Genomic DNA, 16654 nt, shown 5'->3' with positions numbered 1-16654 from the left:
ACTTTTCCCGTGTATATAAATAATTGCTGTGTGCTTATCAATCATGTTCAGATTCAGACTTTATTTCACTTTTTGGCAAGAAATGTAATTGATAAACATCCTACCACAACAAATTAGCTCCTTTACCCCTTTTACACTTTATAATAAGCATTTTTGGGTGTAAAAAAGGGTAAATCTGGAGTTGCGACATCAATTTTTGGACATACAGCCCCTTCAGAAGGTATTCACACATTTAATTGTAATATTTTGTCAACGATCTAAACAAATTCTAATATTTGTAAAATAAAAATAAAAGAGCTTTCATTGTCTGTTTATATGTCCTGACTTGGTGTGCAAGGAGAATACTGTAAGAACGGCCCATGTTCTGAATCCTGTTGCTGTACATTTCAAAAGTGCTGAACAAATAGTTATATTGACTATGTCCGTCTTAGCTCGCTCATTAATGTCTTAATTTAAAATTACGGATCGCCTCATATCCGCTTTTTGTTCCTTTATGCCACAGTTTGTACATCTCAATTGTCAGTAGAAAACATATTTGTTTAAGCAAGTCAGCCATATCAGCTACAGTTGAAGTCGGAAGTTTACATACACCTTAGCCGACTACATTTAAACTCAGTTTTTCCCAATTCCTGACATTTAATCCTAGTTAAAATTCCCTGTTTTAAGTCAGTTAGGATCACCACTTTATTTTAAGAATGTGAAATGTCAGAATAATAGTAGAGAGAATATCAGGTTCGTCATAACGAGGAGACCAAGGCGCAGCGTGATATGAATACATTCTTCTTCATTTAAACGAAGAACACTAAACAAACTAACAAAATAACAAAACGAACGTGAAGCTATAACACGAGTGCTGACATGCAACTACACATAGACAATACAAAAACAAAACCAACCACCCATGTCACACCCTGACCTAACCAAAATAATTAAAAAAACAAAGATAACTAAGGTCAGGGCGTGACAGAGAATGATTTATTTCAGCTTTTATTTCTTTCATCACATTCCCAGTGGGTCAAAAATGTACATACACTTAATTAGTATTTGGTAGCATTGCCTTTAAATTGTTTAACTTGGGTCAAACGTTTTGGGTAGCCTTCCACAAGCTTCCCACAATAAATTGGGTGAATTTTGGCCCATTCCTCCTGACAGAGCTTGTGTAACTGAGTCTGGTTGGTAGGCCTCCCTGCTTGCACAAGCTTTTTTCAGTTCTGCCCACAAATGTTCTATAGGATTGAGGTCAGGGCCTTGTGATGGCCACTCCAATACCTTGACTTTGTTGTCCTTAAGCCATTTTTCCACAATTTTGGAAGTATGCTTGGGGTCATTGTCCATTTGGAAGACCAAGCTTTAACTTCCTGACTGATGTCTTGAGATGTTGCTTCAATATATCCACATAATTTTTCTCCCTCATGATGCCATTGATTTTGTGAAGTGTATCAGTCCCTCCTGCAGCAAAGCACCCCCACAACATGATGCTTCCACCCCCGTACTTCACGGTTGGGAGGATGTTCTTTGGCTTGCAAGCCTCCCCCTTTTTCTTCCAAACATAACAATGGTCATTATGGCAAACAGTTCTATTTTAGTTTCATCAGACCAGAGGACATTTCTCCAAAAAGTACCATCTTTGTCCCTACGTGCAGTGGCAAAACGTAGTCTGGCTGTTTAATGGCGGTTTTGGAGCAGTGGCTTCTTCCTTGCTGAGTGGCCTTTCAAGTTATGTCGATATAGGACTCGTTTTACTGTGGATATAGATACTTTTGTGACCTGTTTGTGACCTGTTTCCCCCAACAGCTGGGCCTAAAATAGTGTATGGGCCCCAAATAGTGTATAAGAGATCATACAAAATATTTTGCTGTGACTCTTTTGTGGATGATGTTACAAATATTTGTTGGTCTGACGTGATTACAGCTTTTCTCTACTCAAAAATCTAAACACAAAACAGCTAATTTCCCCAAACCCCACAGACATCTTGCAAAATGAAACACAGCAATGCAAATCATGTATTCCCTGCTCAAAATAGAACTCTGCATACTAATGAGACAGACACACACATCAAATTAATCTAACTTAGTGACAACCGAGATCACACTGATGACATATTCAAAACACTACTATCAGAACCTATTTCAGTGTAAAGACTAAGATTTTGTTGTTATATTGTATATTGTTTGTGGGTACTCAAACAAGAAAGGAACACAAATGGAAATATTTTAGTTGTATATTTTAACATGACTCAATACATTTCAGCTTTTCATTTTTTATTTCATTTTGAAAAACATAATTCCACTTAGACATTATGGGGTATTGTGTGTAGGCCAGTGACCCAAAAAAATCTACATTTAATTAATTTCAATTCAAGCTGTAACAAAAAAATATGGACAAAATGAAGGGGTGTGAATACTTTTTGAAGGCACTGTATGTTATTGAGCTAACGTGCGCTAATGCGATTAGCATGACGTTGTAAGTAACAAGAACATTTCCCAGGACACAGACATGTCTTATATGGGCAGAAAGCTTAAATTGTTAATCTAACTGCACTGTCCAATTTACAGTAGCTATTACAGTGAAATAATACCATGCTATTGTTTGAGGAGAGTGCACAGTTATGTACTTAAATGTACCAATAAACCAATTAGGCACATTTCGGCAGACATGATAGCACATTTTGAACAGTAATGCAATGGTTTATTAGATCAGTCTAAAATGTTGCACATACACTGCTGCCATGTAGTGGCCAAAATCTAATCTAAAAGACTCCTAAGTCATATTATGGCCTTTCTCCTGCATTTCAAAGATGGAAGAAAAAATTACATAGAAAACACATGTTTTTTCTTTGTATTATCTTTTACCAGATCTAATGTGTTATATTCTCCCACATTAAAGTAACATTTCCACAAACTTCAAAGTATTTCCTTTCAAATGGTATCAAGAAAATTAATATCCTTGCTTCAGGTCCTGAGCTACAGGCAGTTAGATTTAGGTGTCATTTTAGCTGAAAATTGAAAAAAAAAGTGTTAAATCCTGAAGAGGTTTTGCCTCATGAGCTTAGTTCAAGTGTCGTCTCCCATCAGAACCCAAAATATAAGCTTATTCATCTCCAATGTTTGTAAATAAAACACAGTATAGCCTCAAAACATGGATAAAACTATAATTTTGATGGTCAGTCCTTGTATCCATAGATCTGTCTATGAATTTGAGAGTAGTTACATTTCTCCAGCCGCAACCTGCTCTTTAATTACTTGTTACTTTTATTTCTTATTCTATTATATATATATTTTTTAATTATTTTTTAAAAACTGCATTGTTGGCTAGGGGCTCGTAAGTAAGCATTTCCCTGTATTCGGCACATGTGACTAATAACATTTGATTTGATATTGATTTGAACCCTCTGCTTTTTACCAAAAAAAAGTGGCAGGAGAGTGCTTTGTTATTGTTTCAACTCTGGATTGCCCCTTTAAATCTTCACTCTAAAAACTTTTACAAAAAAAGGAATTGTTATAGATTACATCCCAACCACTGAGGATACTGTTGCCATCAAGACATCCCAGATTTCAATTTGTAAGGCCATACAGTATACATTTAATGAAATGCCCCTTTACACGTTTCTAATTTAGCAAAAAATAATGCCCTCAAGCTTCCAGCAAAGAGATACACAACTTCCTCACAGATTATGCCTGAGCTAAGAGGCTAAAATCTCTTGATTGGTGTTGAACTAAGGTTGCTATAGTATTTTAATAAGAGGGTATACTACATTTAAAAACAAATATTTGCTTGCTCGTCTCAACTTTTTCTAAATAAAACTTGAATGCCCCAATACATTTAAAAAGTATTTCATTTTAAATGTGGCGGTTATGTAGAAGATCAGAGGGGAAAAATCCAAAGTTAATAGATTTTTAAAGGAAACTTTAAGGCAATCAAATGTTAAACCTGTGCTGGGTTTGAATACTTTGAAAAAAAATAATGGCAAGATTCTATCAGATCCGCGCATAGAGAATGATAGAGACCTCTATTGGACAAAAGGCAATATTAGCATTGGCAGCGCCATTGAGGGCTTCCACCATTTTAATGTGGTCAACTGGGTGAGACTTCCAACTTCATTGGCTGATCCCTCCTGGTGACCCTTTTGGTGTCATGTCCAACCGGGTCATCAGGATGGATCAGCCAATCGTCAAGAAAATTGAGTACTTCAAAATGGCATAGCCTAAATGGTGCTGCCCATGCTGTCACAGAGGCTATAATGCAGTGGTTCCAAATTCCGGTCCTCGAGTACCCCCAACAGCACACATTTTTGTTGTAGCCCCAGACAAACGTGCCTGACTTAACTCATTGAGGGCCTGATGATTAGTTGACAAGTTTAATCAGGTGTGCTGTTCCAGAACTACAATAAAAATGTGTATCGTTGGGGATACTTGAGGCCCGGAGTTGTGAACCACTGCAGTAATGAAACAGATACAAAGACAATTCCTCTATCTAGCTCTATGCACTGCCATTGGATGCAACGAAACCACCCGACTTTATAATCTGACAAATCCCGTTCAGCCGTGTTACAAGTTCAATCACTTCAATGTATATTTGTCTATTGTCTACGCATCAATTATAATGAAGCAATAAATCCCCCATCAAAATTAACATGAAAACATGCATTAGCCTACACTTTCTATCGCCGCTTTGAACTTTAACGCTGTAGGGATAATATGGAAATGCTATCTGGAATCCTTGGGACGTCCCTACCGCATTGAAGTTGAAATGTACAATGGTTGGGATTAGGATGTCCCAAGGATCCCGGTCCGGATAGCACGGATCAATCAGGACGGGCAGCCACTAACCTATTGGTCAGTTCATACCGGTTACATCTCCAAAACATCTGCTATGTGGATGTCTGCCAATGAGGGTCAACGCTTGATCTGATAGAATCAAGGCCTATATTTAACTTTTGATAGATAGGTTTTCAAATAGGCGTACTACAATTCCCACAGAAGATTCATATTAAATTCTGGCGCCATCTGGTGACAACGTGTCGCTGCTACTCAATACGAAAGAAAGAGCCATAGTCCTGTGGTTTTAGAGTAGAAACATATGGTAGACTTTATTTTTTATTTAAAACCTAGATAAGGTCAGTTATTACAAAACAGGTTCCCCACACAGTTGCATGTCACAGAGATTGGAATGGTACACTCTGACAGAAAAGGCATCAGAAAAGACTGGACCTACAATAGAGAACAGACACGTTAAAGCAAACACCCCTGACCCACATACGCACACACTTCATCCAGCCACGTTTAAATCTGCAGAAACCAGACTAATCGGCAATCTGCCACCATCTGGCTTCAAAAATCCACATCTCTGCCTTTAACAATACTCTGGGAAAAAAATATATGGCTCATTTCATTACCTTTTTCTACATCGGCATTATCTATTAATCAATTCTCTATTCAGACTGGAAAAATATGTTATACTTACTTAAATCTGTGCCCGTTTCATCGTTCGTTTCTCTAAACTAAACTCATTTCAAATACTTACTGTAAATAGGTTGTATGGCTGCAGTTCTTGAATGTGCTATAATAACGGCTATAACATTAAGCTTCATGTATTCAGATACATATACCAAACACCCGAAAACACAAGACCTCATGATAGTGACATTCACTCAGGTCTCCTATGTAGAGACTATTAACACAGTCCTCTCTCCATAGCCCCCCACCCACCCACCCACCCTCCAAAGCTCACCCCCGACCCCCTCTTCCTTACAGTTTGCACCCCTATGTTGGCAGCAGTGATGAAAGCACATACAAAATAGACATCTTAAAATAGCCATTTAGCTTCTCGAAGTGCAGCACAATCAGAAAGGTTATTTTCAAGTCATTTTCTCCCCCTCCTATATTTTCATACATTGAATATCACCCCCCCCCCCCCCCCCCCCCCCCCCCCCCCCAAAAAAAAAAAACTTTTCTCAGTTAAGAAACTAAATGTGAAAGGATAAATTCTTTGATCAGACAAAAAAAGTTTACCAATATACTGTGGTCACACTGTAACATCCCAAAATAGTCTTAAGTTGAAATATACGTTTTCTGCCAAAGGAGAATTTCTGGCATTTGAAGTAGTTTTACTGTATATAGATTTAACATACTGATGAGGTTTATCTCTTTTTTTTTTTTTTGTGTGGCTAGTTTCTCAAGCCCCTCCTCCCTGTCACCCCCAAGCCCCTCCTCCGCGTCACCCCCAAGCCCCTCCTCCCCATCACCCCCAAGCCCCTCCTCCCCATCACCCCCAAGCCCCTCCCTGACAGTTCTCAGACGGCCTGGAAACCGTTACAGAGTACAAAATGGAGTCCTGTGTCATTTGGCAGTCTTGACGCCCTTGACATTCTCTGCGGTATCCATGGCGACGACAGGGTCTTCATGGTCCGTTGCAATGACAGCGGTGCCCTTCTCCTGGTTTTCTTGGTGATTGTTGTTGTTGCTGTTGTTGTTCTGGAGCCCGTGGCTGTTGTTCTGCACCAGAGCCGCAGCGTCGCTCAGCTTCAGCTCATCCAGCTTCTTCCACAGCTCCTCCCTCTCCTGCTCCTTCTTCTTCTCCCTGGAGAGACAAGCACGTTACAGGCGCACGGACGCAACGTCACGCACGGACGGACACATGTCACGCACAGACGGACACACACACGACGCTGTCAGACCCGACTGTCCTTGAAAAAGGCTAGCTAACAGAACTTATGTAATCCAGTGTGTTGTACCATGCAGCTTTGTTTCCACGCTTCATAAATTATACCTGACTAGTTATTGTAATAGTTTGTGAACACTTTGTTCGGGCTGCAGAACAAGAATGAATATGAGAGCTGGAGGCAGGGAGCTCACCGCTGTCTGTCTGATTTGTAAGAGGCTGTCAGCTCGTCAAATAGTGTGCTGTTCATCTCCATCAGGGTCTTCAGCACGTTGTAGACCAGAGCTACAATCGTCCTGGAAACACACAGGGGACAATGGCATCTGACTTAAATACATCCAGAGGATATTTACCGGCTCTCAGTCAATCCTACAGTAGCAATGTTGAGATTAAATAACTGGAAAAACATTCCTTTGGTATTTCAGTGACAGGATGTTGGAGGACACATGACATTGATATCTGGAGACATGACCATTTTGTCATACGTACATAGTTCGTTAGAGAGGAATAACATAAGACCCCAACATCTACGCCAACTACAGGTAAGAGAGTTGAGTATTATTAAGGATGGCGTTGCTTGTTAATGCTTTACCCTGAGGGGCAAAGAATTTGTTCTTAACTGACTTGCCAAGTTAAATAAAAGGTCAAATAAAACAATTCAAATAAAAAACTAGTTGAGAACCGGAGAGTGGCATACGTACGGGTTCCAGTGTTCTTTGGAGATTCTGTACAGGCTACCAAACATGATAGGCAGAATCTTGTCGATGTTCTCCTCAATCAGGCTCAGGATGTACTCGTTGTTCCAGAAGTAGAGGGCTCTTTCCGCTACCTGTTGGGATCAACAAGAAATGAGCCGGGCTGGCAGTAAATGACAGGAACATGTTACGTATAGGGCAGCCATTTTCACAGCTCCACTGCCAGATTGAAAACCCATTTAGAGAAGTGCTGGAAAGCTCCTTGAGGAGGTCATTATGAAAAATGAAAGGGAAAAAAGTACATGTAGCAGTAAATGGAGGAGCAGAAATAGCCTTAATGTACTGTATGAGGAACCACCTGAAAAAAACTCAAGAAAACGTCCCAGATCAGGGTTAGCTGGAGACGCACTTTTAGTGATGCCATTTGCTCCACTAGGAGCTAAAAGTAAGTTGAAGGTCAAGGAAGTCAAGACTGTACCTGGAAGTGGGGGTTGGCCACACATCTGGAGATCTGCTTGAACAGGGGCTCTTGGATCTTCTTGAACTGGGTGGGCTCAATGACATCCAGGATCTCCTCCATTTCCCCCAGGTACATCACCTAGGACAGGTGGGAAACAACAGACACATGAGGAAGTCATTTGTTCAAGAGAACCAGGTAAACTGTTCAGAACCACACTTATGGTATACAAGGTACAGCATCTGTTAGCGTGTTCGGTGTCATCTACCAGTCATGACATACAGACATACCTCCTTCTGGCTACAGGTTTTGGGCCAAAACTTCAACAGCCCCCGAATCACCTGAGGATTGAACAGATGACACTAAGTTCCAAGGAAATACCTTTAGTTTTTTTTGTCTTTGTCTTTAGTCAACAAACCTACAGTACTGTACATAGGTCGATAGTGCTGCAGCATTTTACATGCCATTTAGCTAGGTACCATATGAACTATTCATGATTTTGGACTCAAACTTGTTTGAGAAAGCTAACATTGTTTGTCCCCTACATGAAAGGTGCACAGATTCCTAGCACACAACAACATTCCTACAGCTCCAAGGGAGAGCAGGACCTAGTGTCCCGACGGTAGGACAACGTGACGAATGTTAGTTGGTTAGAGTACCGGCTCTGTGAGGGTGGGGTCCTTCTCCAGGAACTGGACGACACAGTAGGCCAGCTAAAAGGAAACAGAACAGGTAGTGAGTGATATTATTTACTTACTGTTAACAGAAATGTGGTACGTTCCCAATGTGGTATGTCCTGTACACAATACTATCAGAGCTTTCAAGTTCATTCTACGGCCACTAGATGGCACTGTTATCCAAGGCTTTTTTTCAGAGGGCAGTTCACTTCAGCTCATGAGAGTTATGCTTAACAAGGCATCTAGGTCATCTACTGTTCACAAAGCCTGACCTGACAGAACAAAATGGGTAGCTAGGCTAATTACCATATGATAATATTGTATGAACTTATACCTAGAATTTCTTTTAAAACCCACATTATGCCAGGTACATTTCTCAGATTTAGATAGCTTCTAAGAAGAGAAGAGTTGTTGTCTAGTGAGAGTGAGTATTTCAAATCAACCCCTTTAAAAAGGGTTATTTATTAATCTGGTATTAGGAATTTGGAAATCTCTCGTAGACAGACCACGTAAACATAAATGGTATCATAGATCTGTTGTGATATGACGGGCCACGTGAGATAACCAACAGCATTAGTTCCGGTGCTTTGGACAAATCATGATTTAGCATATTTTGAATTTTGGAAGTGGAGGGGACATTCGGCACGTAGTTTTCAAAGAGAGGGTGGAGATGCTCATTCCAGTTCCAATCCTAGTTCTACCTCTTCTCTTAACACGAATGGATTCATAACTTAATTGAGCATCAGTTACACATTTGGTTACCTGTGCGTGGAACAGGGCCAGTCCTTTGGCGGTATGCATGGGGATGAGCACCTTCATCAGGAACTGCTTGTGTTCCGCCTTCAATGGCAGTGCAAAGCCATTGATGATGCTGCAGATAGACAAAAACAACACTTCAATCAATCATTGCCTTGAGAAGCAAGCATTTGCAAACACACACACACACACACACACACACACACACACACACACACAGTATAGCTGAGGACACAGAGAGCAGGGTAGGCGGTCTGAGAAGCAGAGATGACTATTCATAGCTAGAGCCAGAGAGACATTTTACTGCTGGAACAAAAGAACACTTTCTACAAATAAAACTAAACAGGAAGAGCCACTTGCGTCCTTTAGCTCAAAAAGTCAGGTCAGCAGTCAGCAGTGTGACTGGGTTTCCCAGAATTCTGTGGGGATGGGGAGCTAACAGCAGAAAAGCCTGTAGCAACACTAAAGGGACCTACTGATGTAGTGGTGAGTATATTAGCTCAAATGGAGATATTCTGGCATACGAGTGTAAATGGTTGCATGTCCTAGTTCCTTGAGCTCGCTGTGCCACTGCTGCTAGAGTCAAAGGTGCTTGATAACAATATATGTTGATGCAGTTGATGCATGCTTGAACTCCCACCACACCACCTCCCCAGAGTCGCACCACACCACCTCCCCCCAGCGTCCCACCACCTCCCCCCAGCGTCCCACCACCTCCCCAGCGTCCCACCACACCACCTCCCCCCAGCGTCCCACCACACCACCTCCCCCCCGGCGTCCCACCACCTCCCCAGCGTCCCACCACCCCCCCAGCGTCCCACCACCTCCCCCCAGCGTCCCACCACCTCCCCAGCGTCCCACCACACCACCTCTGGACTCACCTCCCCAGTATCTCCAGGAGTTCGGCCACTCCGTTGAAGTGATCAGTCTCGTAGATGAACCTACCAGAACACAAACACACCATCACAATTAAACTACAAATGACTACACACTGAGTAGCGGAGCATTTGGCTCTGATAGGACACAACGGAGCAGAGAGAGAGGGATAGAGACAGTGCATGCGGATGGCCCCCTCTGCTAACATCGATGTTCAGAGTCGAATCATAGCATGTGTAAAACCTGTGAAATGTGCTCAGCCACTGACACCAGTTGTACTGTGGCTCTGACGTAGGCTTGATCATGTCCCATCTATCTACCAGTTGTCCCCAAGCTGCTGCCTGAAAGAACCTGGTTAGGAAAGCCTGCCAGGGAAACGATCACAGCAGGACAGTTTCCCTTCTCAACCAGGGCATTGACAGAAAGTAGGACAGTTCCCCTTCTCAGCCAGGGAATAGACGGAAAGCTGGACAGTTCCCCTTCTCAGCCAGGGAATAGACGGTAAGCTGGACAGTTCCCCTTCTCAGCCAGGGAATAGACGGAAAGCTGGACCGTTCCCCTTCTCAGCCAGGGAATAGACGGAAAGCTGGACCGTTCCCCTTCTCAGCCAGGGAATAGACGGAAAGCTGGACAGTTCCCCTTCTCAGCCAGGGAATAGACAGAAAGCTGGACAGTTCCCCTTCTCAGCCAGGGAATAGACAGAAAGAAGAGGGGAAGTCAACTGACAGGAGTGGGCTCCCAGGAACACAGGGAAGGTTGCGGTTAATCATGATCTCGTCCAACGAGAAACGCAAATGTTCTATTCCAGTTGAAAACGTTTTGCTACGATAAGCCCTAATGAATACGAGCATGGACTTTTTAGGTGCCGAGCTGCGCGGGGGGGGGGGGGGGGGGGGGGGGTTGAACTCAGTTTGACGGATACCTGTGTGGTTCCCACTGTTTACTCCTGTGAACAAGAGAGAGGGGCACTTCACTATTCACTCACCGCAAGAAGATGTTGTTGATCTGCTTCCTGATGAAAGCCCGCAACCCCAGGAACTTCCCGTAGATCCGATGCAGGACTGTCTTCAGGAAGTCCCTCTCCCGGGGGTCCTCGCTGTCAAACAGTTCCAGAAGCTGCCAAGGTCAAAGAAGAGGGGGGGGGAGAGAGAGAGCGAGGAGAGAGAGAGCAAGAGCGAGAGAGCAAAAAGTTATTTCCTTTGCTTCCCAGTGTCATTTCAAAGCATTTCAAACCTAGAATCGAAAGTTTTGTTTCTGACTGGGCTGTGTCTCTCTCTATGGTAACAGTGGTGTTTCAACTCAATTCTATTTTACAGGCGCGGTGCAAAAGGCACCTAAAGCAAAGCCATACCCAGGCCCTCTTACCAAAATTGTCAATAGATGAATCTTTTACATATGCTATTGGACTATAAAGAGATTTTGCTAATTTATCTACATGTTCCAAATAATGATGATCCACGCTTCTTTAGAAATACATAAAATAATTTATCGAGCTTACAGGCAATACATGACACAATTATTATAGTGGGAGATTATAATACGGTTTCAAGTACCTCAATGGACCGTAAAGTAAATCACACTACAAACTATCACCCTCACGCGCTTAAGGAAATTACAAATATTATGGATATATTGGAACTAGTGGACATGACATATGGAGGCTTAAATACCCTGACCTAGTGAGATCTACATGGAGCAGGTTCAATCAAGCTAGTCGTCTTGATTGCCTTGTCATTTTCGCTGGCAACAAACGTTTAAATAGTGCTGATAGAGGACAGAATGAGGTCGGACCATCAAATAATTGGTAAACGCATTACTCGAGAATATTGGAAATTTAATTAAAGTCTACCGGATGACAAATTGTTTTAACCAAGACAAAATCATTTACAACAAATTTTTTCCTACATAGGTACAACAGATTATTTCCATATTGTATGTCACATGTGCCTTTAGAGGCCATGCAATTCAATACTAATCTTGAAAACAAAAACTATTTATGTCAAAAGAGTTCATCTTAAAAAATGAACTAGAGAAACGAACAGTACAAATAGATAGCAAAAAAGCCCCTTGATGGGAGAGCATAATATACAAGGAAATTCTCAAAAGCTGCTAATGAGAACCTTGTACCTAGCCGGTGGGGATTCCGGTGGGGTGCCCCCACCCAGGCAGTGGCAGTGCTGGCAACACTAGCTGCAGTAACCCATGGGGAGGGGGTCACACTCGAACATTCAGAGAGGGGGCATATTATTGTGGCCATGTGGTGGCACAAAATCAAAGGTCTGACTGCACAGAGATGCTTGTGAACATGGTCACTACGGGGGAACATGTGTGGGTGTTTCAGGGGAAAGGGGTATATCTGACCTCCATCACCTAGGATGTGACAATGGTTAACCAAATCTCCCCATTTCTGGCCGTTTTTATCAATTTTGCAGGCCTTCTCATTCAGCTGCAACTGTATATGCGTTCGTAAATCATAACCTTTCTCGAGTTGGGCTCTGGGATGGTGCAACTGTTGAGCATATGGTTGTTTGTGGGAGAAAGGGGTTGAGTGTGTGTGTGTGTATCCCACAACTGTTGTAAAGATGTGAGGGACAATATAGGATGAATCACAATAATTGTTGGCTAAAATAATAATTGCTTGCCAAAATGTAACTTTTGTAATGACAATACTGGTAAAAGGTAACAATCCTTTGCATAAACTATCTACATTATTACAAATAAACTCTGCAGAAAAAGAAATGTCCCCTTTTCAGGAACCTGTCTTTCAAAGATAATTCGTAAAAATCCCAATATCTTCACAGATATTCATTGTAAAGGGTTTAAAACACTGTTTCCCATGAATATGCACCCGTGGAACGGTTGTTAAGACACTAACAGCAGACGGTAGGCAATTAAGGTCACGGTTATGAAAATTTAGGACACTAGAGAGACCTTTCTACTGACTCTGAAAAACACCAAAAGATGTCCAGGGTTCCTGCTCATCTGCGTGAACATGCCTAACACAGAATACAAACCGTCTGCGCGCATGCGCCATAGTGCATAAAGGTATTTTGTCCCCCCCATACCAAACGCGATCACGACACACGCAGGTTAAAACATCAAAACAAACTCTGAACCAATGACATTAATTTGGGGACAGGTAGAAAAGCATTAAACATTTATGGCAATTTAGCTTGCAATTGCTAGCTAATTTGTCTCATTTAGCTAGCTTGCTGTTACTAGCTAATTTGTCCTGTGATATAAACATTGAGTTGTTATTTTACCTGAAATGCACAAGGTCCTCTACTCCGACAATTAATCCACACATAAAACGGTCAACCAAATCGTTCCTAGTCATCTCTCCTCCTTCCAGACCTTTTCTTCTCTTGACTTTATATTGCGATTGGCAACTTTCATAAATTAGGTGTATTACCGCCACTGACCTCATTCATCTTTCAGTCACACACGTGGGTATAACCAATGAGGTGATGGCACGTGGGTACCTGCTTCTAACCAATGAGGAGATGGGAGAGGCAGGACTTGCAGCATGATCTGCGTCGGAAATAGAATTGACTTCTATTTTAGCCCTTGGCATCGCAGACGCTCGTTGCCGCGCGCGAGCAGTGTGGGTGCAATAATTGAATAACATAGATTTCTAAATGCACGCGATGTGAGCAGTGTAGTCAGCCTGCAAGGAGGCATGAGGACTGCAGATGTGGCCAGAGCAATAAATTGCAATGTCGGTACTGTGAGACGCCTAAGACAGAGAGACAGGGCGGACAGGTGATCGTCCTCTCAGTGGCAGACCACATGTAACAACACCTGCACAGGATCCGGACATCCCAACACCCCACCTGCGGGACTGGTACAGGATTGCAACAACTGCCCGAGTTACACCAGGAATGTACATTCCCTCCATCAGTGATCAGACTGTCCGCATTAGGCTGAGTTGAGGCTGAACTGAGGGCTTGTAGGCCTGTTGTAAGGCAGACATCACCTGCAACAACATCGCCTATGGGGACAAACCCACCGTAGCTGGATTAGACAGGACTGACAAAAAGTGCTCTTCACTGACGAGTTGCGGTTTTGTCTCACCAGGGGTGATGGTCTGATTCGCGTTTATCATCGAAGGAATGAGCGTTACATCGAGGCCTGTACTCTGGAGCGGGATCGATTTGGAGGTGGAGGGTCTGTCATGGTCTGGGGTGATGTGTCACAGCATCATCAGACTGAGCTCGTTGTCAATGCAAGAAACCTCAACACTGTGCGTTACAGGAAAGACATCCTCCTCCCTCATGCGGTACCCTTCCTGCAGGCTCATCCTGACATGACCCTCCAGCATGACAATGCCACCAGCCATACTGCTCGTTCTGTGCGTGATTTCCTGCAAGACAGGAATGTCAGTGTTCTGCCATGGCCAGCGAGTTTTATCGGTTGATCTGCTTATGCTCTGTGGGTGGCACTGTGCTCTTTTCGAAGGAGGGGTCCTGGTCTCTTGGGGGCCATGGGATCATGGGTGGTCTACCGGTCACTGGGATGACAACCCAACTTGGGATGAGGAGGGGTTTTAGTAGGTGGAATAGTTGGGACCAATTGGAGGTTTACATAGTAGCAATGCAATTATCATGGTACAGCTATATAGACAATCATCATGGTACGTTTACAAACATATATTATGATAAATGGAATTGAAACTTGTCTCATTATGGTAATTAGTGAAATCAGTATAGCCAGTTATAATTGTAATGTCTTAGCAGATAATAAGAAAATACTATCAGTATTTACCTGGCTAAAAGAGAAGGAATATATCATCTATTGGTTTACAGGAAACTCATTCAACAATTTTAGATGAAGTTTTGTGGAAAAAGGACAGGGGGCGAAATATATTTCTCCCATGGGCAAAGAAACTCAAAAGGGGTGACAATATTAATTAACAGTAATATCAATTAAATTGTGCAAATTGTCCAAACAGATCCTCAAGGTAGATGATTTTAAATGTTATTGGACCACAGCTTCTTAACCTATACGGTCCAAATAATGATGATCCACGATTCTTTGAAAATATATATAACAATTTATCAACCCTACAAGCAACACAAGTCTATTATTATGGTGGGAGATTATACTATGGTTTTAAATACCTCTATGGACCTATAAAGGACATCACACTATCACCTTCAGGTACTTAAGGAAATCATGAATGTCATGGATATATTGGAATTAGTGGATATATGGAGGCTTAAATACCCTGATCTAGTGAGATATACATGGCGGAAGCTTAATCAAGCTAGTCGTGTTGATTACTTTCTTATGTAATTCTCTTTGGTGCCAAAAGTTTTTAAAAAATAATACAAAATAAATAACTGTTGATAGGGGACAGAATGCGGTCGGATCGTCACATAATTGGCATATACAGTGGGGCAAAAAAGTATTTAGTCAGCTACCAATTGTGCAAGTTCTCCCACTTAAAAAGATGAGAGAGGCCTGTAATTTTAATCATAGGTACACTTCAACTATGACAGACAAAATGAGAAAAAAAATCCAGAAAATCACATTGTAGGATTTTTAATGAATTTATTTGCAAATTATGGTGGAAAATAAGTATTTGGTCAATAACAAAAGTTTCTCAATACTTTGTTATATACCCTTTGTTGGCAATGAGAGAGGTGAAGACTTACAGAAAACGTTTGACAAGGTTTTCACACACTGTTGCTGGTATTTTGGCCCATTCCTCCATGCAGATCTCCTCTAGAGCAGTGATGTTTTGGGGCTGTTGCTGGGCAACACAGACTTTCAACTCCCTCCAAAGATTTATGGGGTTGAGATCTGGAGACTGGCTAGGCCACTCCAGGACCTTGAAATGCTTCTTATGAAGCCACTCCTTCGTTGCCCGGGCGGTGTGTTTGGGATCATTGTCATGCTGAAAGACCCAGCCATGTTTCATCTTCAATGCCCTTGCTGATGGAAGGAGGTTTTCACTCAAAATATCACGATACATGGCCCCATTCATTCTTTCCTTTACACGGATCAGTCGTCCTGGTCCCTTTGCAGAAAAACAGCCCCAAAGCATGAGGTTTCCACCCCCATGCTTTACAGTAGGTAAATCAAATCAAATTTTATTTGTCACATACACATGGTTAGCAAATGTTAATGCGAGTGTAGCGAAATGCTTGTGCTTCTAGTTCCGACAATGCAGTAATAACAAACAAGTAATCTAACTAACAATTCCAAAACTACTGTCTTATACACAGTGTAAGGGGATAAAGAATATGTACATAAGGATATATGAATGAGTGATGGTACAGAGCAGCATAGGCAGGATACAGTAGATGGTATCGAGTACAGTATATACATGAGGTGAGTATGTAAACAAAGTGGCATAGTTAAAGTGGCTAGTGATACATGTATTACATAAGGATGCAGTCGATGATATAGAGTACAGTATATACGTATGCATATGAGATGAATAATGTAGGGTAAGTAACATTATATAAGGTAGCATTGTTTAAAGTGGCTAGTGATATATTTACATCATTTCCCATCAATTCCCATTA

The 16654-nt window shown here is 42.0% G+C and overlaps 1 protein-coding gene across 1 annotated transcript in view; it reads right to left on the bottom strand.

The window, feature by feature from the left end:
• Positions 1-6146: 6146 nt before the first annotated feature.
• LOC139414985 (protein phosphatase 2, regulatory subunit B', alpha isoform) overlaps positions 6147-16654 on the bottom strand; it is a 73787-nt gene continuing 63279 nt past the window's right edge. The window contains exons 5-13 of the mRNA XM_071162671.1: positions 11107-11237; positions 10127-10186; positions 9252-9360; positions 8472-8525; positions 8103-8153; positions 7834-7953; positions 7362-7489; positions 6855-6956; positions 6147-6579 (exon numbers count right to left, since the gene is read on the bottom strand). Of these exons, the coding sequence (XP_071018772.1) occupies positions 6339-6579; positions 6855-6956; positions 7362-7489; positions 7834-7953; positions 8103-8153; positions 8472-8525; positions 9252-9360; positions 10127-10186; positions 11107-11237 (996 nt within the window). The 3' untranslated portion in view covers positions 6147-6338. The remainder of the gene's footprint in view (positions 6580-6854; positions 6957-7361; positions 7490-7833; positions 7954-8102; positions 8154-8471; positions 8526-9251; positions 9361-10126; positions 10187-11106; positions 11238-16654) is intronic.

The sequence above is a fragment of the Oncorhynchus clarkii genome, chromosome 8 (genome assembly GCF_045791955.1).
Source record: "Oncorhynchus clarkii lewisi isolate Uvic-CL-2024 chromosome 8, UVic_Ocla_1.0, whole genome shotgun sequence".
Classification (NCBI taxonomy): domain Eukaryota; kingdom Metazoa; phylum Chordata; class Actinopteri; order Salmoniformes; family Salmonidae; genus Oncorhynchus; species Oncorhynchus clarkii.
This window is presented reverse-complemented; position numbering and strand designations above follow the sequence as displayed.